This window comes from Ananas comosus, linkage group 2 (genome assembly GCF_001540865.1).
Source record: "Ananas comosus cultivar F153 linkage group 2, ASM154086v1, whole genome shotgun sequence".
NCBI classification, from domain to species: Eukaryota; Viridiplantae; Streptophyta; class Magnoliopsida; order Poales; family Bromeliaceae; genus Ananas; species Ananas comosus.
This window is the reverse complement of record NC_033622.1, coordinates 15,286,953-15,295,121: the sequence shown is the minus strand read 5'-3', so window position 1 is coordinate 15,295,121 and position 8,169 is coordinate 15,286,953. Positions and strand designations below refer to the sequence as shown.

General features: G+C 41.4%; 2 protein-coding genes across 2 annotated transcripts; both read right to left on the bottom strand.

The window, feature by feature from the left end:
* LOC109725445 (protein ALTERED XYLOGLUCAN 4-like) lies at window positions 2,810-4,674 on the bottom strand. Its single transcript, XM_020254636.1, has 2 exons — window positions 4,283-4,674; window positions 2,810-4,184 (listed from the first exon to the last, which is right to left on the bottom strand). The coding sequence occupies exons 1-2, from the start codon at window positions 4,470-4,472 to the stop codon at window positions 3,094-3,096; spliced, it is 1,281 nt and encodes a 426-aa protein (XP_020110225.1). The 5' UTR covers window positions 4,473-4,674; the 3' UTR covers window positions 2,810-3,093.
* LOC109728132 (protein ALTERED XYLOGLUCAN 4-like) lies at window positions 6,309-8,080 on the bottom strand. The gene is made up of 3 exons (XM_020258467.1): window positions 7,891-8,080; window positions 7,518-7,773; window positions 6,309-7,398 (listed from the first exon to the last, which is right to left on the bottom strand). The coding sequence occupies exons 1-3, from the start codon at window positions 8,078-8,080 to the stop codon at window positions 6,522-6,524; spliced, it is 1,323 nt and encodes a 440-aa protein (XP_020114056.1). The 3' UTR covers window positions 6,309-6,521.

Genomic DNA, 8,169 nt, shown 5'->3' with positions numbered 1-8,169 from the left:
TTTGAAATTTGAAATTTGAAATATGAAATATGAAATTTGAACTTTTTGAAATTTGAAATTTGAAAGTTGAAATTTGAACTTTTTGAAATTTGAAATTTGAAAGTTGAAATTTGAAAGATGAAATTTGAAGTTTGAACTTTTTGAAATTTGAAATTTGAAATTTGAAATTTGAAATTTGAAATTTGAAGTTTGAAGTTTGAAGTTTGAAGTTTGAAATTTAAACTTTTTGAAATTTGAAATTTAAAATTTGAAAGTTGAAATTTGAAAGTTGAAATTTGAAATTTGATATTTGAACTTTTTGAAATTTAAAATTTAAAATTTAAAATTTGAAATTTGAAATTTGAAAGTTGAAATTTGAAATTTGATATTTGAACTTTTTGAAATTTGAAATTTGAAATTTAAAATTTGAAATTTGAAATTTGAAATCAAAATTAAAATTGAATTTTAAAATTTTAAATTTTGAAATTTAAAATTTTATGCTGAAATTTAAAATTTAGAAATTGATACATCTTTGGGAGCTCAAAATGATGAAATTTTTTTCCTTTGGTTAAAGTGGATTGTAAATTTACTCTATTTTTTGGAGTATAGTATAACTATACTCCAAAAATTACGTTATTTTTTTTTTCTTCCAAATGCTTCATAGAATTATTTTTCTACCGGCGTAGCATAGTTTAACTATGCTACGTTTTTAGAGGTATCCAAACGGAGCTTAAGGGTGCGTTTGTTTCGTCCTACGCAAAGTGCTTGATGATTGGTATCTAAAATTTTAAGTTCAAATTCTAATTAATTCATATTTCTATTTAAGTTTATTTGTAAATAAAATAAATTAAGCGGTAGTATACTATCTATCTCTAAAAAAAAAAAAATCATCTTGAAAAAATTTTTCGGTGGAAAATAACTTTCCGCAGTTTGTTTGCTCACAAAAAAAATTTTCGAAAAATTTCTTTTACGCATTGTGAGGAAAAGTGTCGTTTTCGTTTTTCGCTCGAAACTAGACGCCCAAAAATCGCGGCGTTTGGAAGGGCAAGGACCGCCGGTGGACCTCTCTCTCTCCCCCCTCTCTTTCTTTTCTATATAATNTTTTTTCCACCGAAATTTTTTTTTTTCATAGTTTTACTTTAAACCAAACAGGCCCTAAACATTCTAATACTCTGGGCTTAAAACTTGGTGATTAACACTCAAAATTTTAATTTTGAAGCTTACTTATTTTATATGGCTAGTTGAGTTCGATTTAAAAAAAAATAAAGGAAACAGATAGTTTGCTATCTTTTTCTCTTAGAAAAAATCAGTAATCTTGAGGCCTTGGTTAAGAGATGATTTTATTAGTAAAGTTAAATTTTATATTAGTAATATAATTAGTGATAAAATTTAATAAATTTGGTTTGTTTTAATTTTGGTAAAATATCACATTTGAAGTACTGGTAGGACTTGCTTCTTTATTTGGTTGGCTTATTAAACAACTTTTTTTAGCTATATTGGACGTGTACTGTTAAAACTATTGTTCTCTAGCTATATTGGACGTCACGTCAACACTCTTTGGAACGGATCGTGCGGCATCCCGGTTCACTCCTCGAGGACGCAAGGTCTGATCCTCTTGGCTGCGACTTGGTGGGTGATCTGGACAGACAAAAATAACGTCATTTTTTGCGGAATTACGCACAACGTTACCCGGTCTCTCGAACGTGTCAAACTTTTGCTAAACGACTGGAACTCTTTACGGTGACGTGACGATTGGGCTTCAGCTCCAATCCCTCCTCTCCTTACTAACACCCCCCTTTTTTTTCTCTTTTGTTTTGTTTATCTCTTTTCGCCTGTTCTCTGGGAGGCCCTGGCTGTCTTCATATTGTACGCTTAGTTCATTTTACCTAATGAATGAAACAGATAGCTTGCTATCTATTTCTCAAAAAAAAAAAAAAAAAACTCCAATTTAATTGGTTATAGCACTTTTCCTAGAGGTCCAATATAATAAACAAATTTAAAATTTGTTTAACTGAGAGGAAGAAATTTAAGTATATGCTTAAATTTGTAACTTTTGTAGAAATTTGATATATTTTAAGTACTTCATTAAAGCACATCCCTAAATTGCTCTCCCAGGACTACCAGGTGGGCAAGTTATTTACCCACTCCAAGCATTAATTAATTAACTTAGATTAAACTTTAAACAAGTAGAGTTTTTCATTGTGTTGGGTGTCTTCCAGCTGCCCACCTCTGAGCAAATAAGTTATTTTATATAATTATTTTTTCCTTTCAATAAAAGAAAATTACAGAAGTAAATCTCTAATATTATTTTAATATAATACAAATTATTATATTATTATGTTATTGTTAAATAAAATTGCTTTGGTGCAAATTCTTAGTAACATTATTTGTTAAAGATCTCATGGAGACGAAATCAAATTGTTGATCTAAAATATTTTCAAAATTTTTGACACATTTAGTCACCGCAAAAGAAAATGCAGGCCGAAAATTATTGTTATTACTTTATTACTATCTGCCTGAGAAAAAAAATCTATAATACACATAATTGATGTGGTATTCCCTACCAATGAAATTGTTCTCCTTAGGCTCACCTATTCATCATGATTAATAGAAAAATATTTTTGTCGTAGTTCTCTCTCTCTCAAAAAAAAGAAATGATTAGTTTATTACTGATAATGTGAGGTAAGTATAACATTTGTAATCTATGGACTGTTTTCTGCCTGAAGCCCCACCAAGCGTGAGGCTTTACTAAATCTCTCAACCTTTCCCTTCTCATTCTTTTTCTTCCTAAACTCTCAAAAACTCGGGGTTAATAAAAACTCTCAACACATAGCTCGAGAACAAAAATTAATGACCTTCTCCATTTTGGTACGAATAAATTCACTTTCCAAGAGGAACCTACAGATTTCACCTGTTCCCAACTTTCAACGTTGCTAGATTTCCTCAATCTTTCCCTATCAACCCTCATGAAACATACCAACCTCTTTATCCCTCTCGACAGTATCCTAAACTAAAAACAAAATCAAACAAAGGAGAAAAAAAAAAAGAAAAGAAAGAAAAGAAAAGAAAAGAAAAACATTGATACACACAACAAAATTTTCCGTTCAATAATTCTCACTCTTCTTTCCATCTCTTCATCATATCGAGCAATATCTCGTTCCATGCATCGATCGGCCCGGGCAGGCACCAGTGCACGCAATCGTTCTGCACCCTCTCCTTCGGCCCCTCGGCGAACGGATTCGGATACATGTACGGGCCCGGGTGCCCGTCGGGCCGCATCAGGGCCAACTCCGTCACGTCCAACGCCTCTATTTTCACCCTTCCACCCTTCGCCATGGCCTCCGCCGCCGCCGCAGCCGCCTCCTCCAGCTCAATTTTCCGCATCTCCTTGTCCGTGTACTCCATCTCCCTCTCCCCTTCTCCGAACGGCTCCTTCTTCGGGCACGCCCCGGCCTTGTCCCACTCCCCCTCGAAGTGCGCCGGCGAGAACGTCGTCACCACCACGAGCTTCTCCTTCTCTGCGTCCACGACCTCCCGAAGAGCCCTCCGAATCGCCTTCCGGAACACGCCGAAGAATCCGATCTCGGTGTGGTTGAGCCCCGGGCAGTGGTGGCAGCCCAGCAGGGCGTCGCCCTCGTAGTACACGGCCGGGTGCAGGAACCAGTGCCCGACGGAGAACAGCACCGCGTCCATCCTATCCAACTCCGACGCCCACCGCGCGTCGGCCGAGTCGAGGTGCAGCTCGTTGTGGTCCAGCCCCGCCGCCGCCGCCGCCGCCGCCGATTTCTCGACGCCTCGGACGAGAAACGGCGACCAGAAGACCGACACGGTGGCGTTGTGCTCGCGGAAGACCCACCGCCGGAACTTGTTCTCGTCGCCGTCGCGGTAGACGAGCTCGGGGCGCGACGCGGTGGCGAGGAGGCAGAGCAGCGACTCCATTTGGTTCCGCGCCATGGAGTCGCCGACCATCGCCAGGTGCCTGCCCTTCAGCAGCGTAAGAAATGACGCGGGGTCGAACCGCGGGAGGGCGCAGCGCTTCGGCTCCCAGCGCCAGTGCAGATAGCCGGTGTCGGGGCGGCCGTGCGCCATGCAGTTCTGGCCGTCCTTGATGGTGCCGCACCTCGTGCCGTTGTACAGCGGCCCCGCCGCGTCCCGAACCCATCGCCCCTCCCCGTAGTCGCACCGCAGCCTCCGCTCACCTGTTGCTGTTGCTCGGCAGCAGGAATCAAAATAATTATTAGAGAAAATGAACGCGATGGAAATTAATTAATGTCGATATTTATTTATTTATTTATTTATAGACCTTGATGGGAGGAGGAGATTGTGTGGACGGGGGTTTGGGAATGAGGGGGAGATGGGGATTGGCGGTGGGGGAAGGAGAGGGGGAAGAGGTAGAAATGGAGGAGGGCTAAGGGGATGAGGGCATAGAGAGCCCAAGTGATGAGTTTCTTGGTGGGGAAATGGTTGTGGTGGGGGTTGTGGGTTATGCCCATAATAACTGTAGATTGATCGGTGGACTGATTAATTAGCTGTAGTTTGTTGAGGAGATTGTTCTGGGTTTCTTCGGCTGGGACTGCGGAGGGAGGGAGGGATGGGATGGATCCTAGTGGTGGGGAGGGATTATAGCCTCATAGGAGGAGAATCTTCAAGGTGGGCTAGTAGGAGAGCATGATTGTTATTATGAGTCAAAAGGACCATGACAAAACAGAACGGACCAAAAAAATGAAAAAAGAAAAGAAGAGAGACATGAAGTTGTGTCGGTGGTCCTTAGCACGTGATGCCTGTGTTTTCCTTCTCTTCCCTCGTATGCACCAACTTCCCATCTCTTTATCCAAATCCTACTAGTTTGGAACTCTTAATTCAATTTTATTTGCTTTTTGAACAAGCATTTTTAAGTTAAAAATTACTAAGTCTGCAATCAAAAGGATTCTAATTTTTATAATTCTTCACCCAATAATTGTAAGATTAACTATCCTCTTTTTTATTTTTAGTCACATACAAAAATGATAACCCAAACTGGAAAAATAGACTTTTTGGATCAGGTAAGTTGTCGGATTATTATTATCTAAAAAATGAAATAAAAGTATTACTATGCGAAAAGGTCACCACTATTATGTAATTGAACCACTAATGTTAATAACAATACTATGATTTGGGCCGTAAAATATAGATTGGTTTAAATTACGTGATTTGGGCCTTTTGTTCCGTAGGCCGGGCCAGATTGGCTTTCTTACTAAACAGTGCACCCAGGAATAAGGTCGAGTTGGGCCACAGGCCCAAGTATTTGCTATTGTAACTAGGGACTCCCTGTATTGGGCTCTAGGCCTTAATTTAACTTCCATAATCACGAAACAAACAGCGGGAAAGAAGTAGTTTTCACCGAGCTCCAGTTCAACCCAAAGTCCAGTTTCGATGAAACAAACATACCCTAAATTCAGAAAGAAAAACGACTTGCATCTGAGGAATTAGATACAAAATAATCCAAAATGAATACTCTGTTGTATTCAAATTGATTTTGGCTGATGGTGCAAGATCCCTTTTGTTTTCGTAGAAAATTAGAACCACAATTTAGCACTCTGCTGCTGCCTTTGAAGGTCACACACTGGAAAACACAACGAAACTCTCCATCTCTGCCAAACAGCTTCTAACATGAGAACGCCTAATAAATATCACGAGACCAACTCATAATAAAAAAAATTTAAATACGCACAAAATTTTTATGAGCTATGAAATATTTTGATTTAGCTATTCAATATTTCAAAATTTTGATTTTACTGCTTAATCTTACAATTTAAAATATAAGCTAATTACTTATTTTAATGTATTTATGGTTGCGAAAATTGTATAAAGTATATTAACTAGGCTTGTAAAAATAAACATCGCATTCAAATTTTAAAATTAAAATATCATTGATTGACTTAAATTAAATAAATTAAAAATTTAGATAATAAAATTAAAATTTTAAAAAATTGAGTAGCTAAATCAAATGGACAGTAGTCCAAGTTAGTTCTGTACATCTTTACCTAAAAAAACAGAGGGTAAATTACACATTTGGTCCTTAAACTATCTATCCGGTGACACTTTAGTCCTCAAATTTAATTTGCTGTAATATCTAGTTCTAACTTTTGAAATTACACAATTTAGTACCACAAAAAAAATTTAATTGACTAAATGTTTCGATTCATCAACATTTAGTCGACTAAATTAAATTATATAACTCTAAATCATATCAATTTTTTTCTCTCCCTCCTCTTCTTAATAATAATAATAATAACTGCTCATCTCAAATAACCTCAACGCATAGCTCGAAAAGCAAAATTAATGACCTTCTCCTTTTGACCCAAATAATTAAATTCACCTTTCAACAGAGGCCTGCATGATAATTCCTCAATCTTTCCCTGTCAACCCTCATGAAGCATGCATCCCAAACTCTATCCCTCTCAACAAATAATAATTCTAAATTAAAAGCAAAACGAAGCAAAGGAGGAACACCCCAAAAAAAACATAAAAATGCAATGAAAAAATTTCCCGTTTAATAATTCTTACTCTTCTTTCCATTTCTTCATCCTTTCGAGCAATATCTCGTTCCACGCATCAACCGGCCCAGGCAGGCACCAGTGCACGCAATCGTTCTGCACCCTTTTCTTCGGCCCCTCGGCGAATGGATTCGGATGCATGTACGGGCCCGGGTGCCCGTCCGGGCGCATCCAGGCCAACTCTGTCACGTCCAGCACCTTGATTTTCAGCATTGCACCCCTCTCCGCCACCGCCGCCGACGCCGCCGCCACCTCCTCCACCTCAATTTTCCGCATCTCCTTGTCCGTGTAGTCCATCTCCTTCTCCCCTTCTCCGAACGGCTCCTTCTTCGGGCAGGCTCCGGCCTTGTCCCACTCCCCCTCGAAGTGCGCCGGCGGGAACGTCGTCACCACCACCAACTTCTCCTTCTCGGCACCGCCGCCGCTGCGGTTCTGCGCGTCCACGACCTCTCGAAGAGCCCTCCGGATCGCCATCCGGAACGCGGCGAAGAATCCGATCTCGGTGTGATTGAGTTCCGGGAAATGGTGGGTGCCCAGCACGGCATCGCCCTCGTAGTACACGGACGGGTACACGAACCAGTGCCCGACACAGAACAGCACCGTGTCCATCTTATCCAATTCCGACGCCCACCGCGCGTCGGCGGAGTCGAGGTACAGCACGTTGTGAGTCTGCCCTGCCGCGCCGGTTCTCTCGACGCCTCTAACAAGAAACGGCGACCAGAACGCCGACACGGTGGCGTTGTACTCGAGGAAGACCCACCGCGGGAACTTGTCGACCTCGCCGTCGCTGTAGACGAGCTCGGGGCGCGACGAGGTGGCGAGGAGGCAGAGCAGCGACTCCAGTTGGTTCCGCGCCAAGGAGTCGCCGATCATCGCTAAGTGCCTGCCCATATAAATATCATCAATTGAGAACACATCATCATTCTCTCTATAATGATAACTAATTTGTAAATAAGCTTTTATAACAGGAAAAGAGCTAGCGGTCGTTCACTTAGCACGCACGTGTTCTTCAGTAGTGTAAGAAATGACGCGGGGTCGAACGGCGGGAGGGTGCAGTGCTTCGGCTTCCAGCGCCAGTACAGATAGCCGGTGTCGGGGCGGCCGTGCGCCATGCAGTTCCGGCTGTCCTTGATGGTGCGGCAGCTCGTGCCGTTGTACAGCGGCTCCGCCGCGTCCCGAACCCATCGCCCCTCCGCGTAGTCGCACCGCTGCCTCCTCCGGATTAATCCGAACTCATCGGTTCTCGCAGCACCTGTTGCTGTTACTCGGCGCGCAGCAGGAAGCAAATTAATTCTCAGAGAAAATTAACAATTAATGGCCATCTAATAGAGTGTGATGGACAGTAATGCCAATGCATATATATAAATATATAGACCTTGGTGGGAAGAGGAGATCGTATGGGTGGAGTTTTGGGAATGATGAGGAGATGGGGATGGGTGATGGGGGGAGAAGAGGGGGAAGAGGTAGAAATGGAGGAGGGCTAAGGGGATGAGAGCATAGAGAGCCCAAGTGATGAGCTTTTTGGTGAGGAAATGGCTGTGGCGGGGGTGGTGGGTTGTGCCCATAATAGCAATAGTCGCCTAATGAGCTGTAGTTTCTCGATGATGTTGTTACGAATCATGAATGGTATTGGTGGATTTCCTATCTCTTCCAT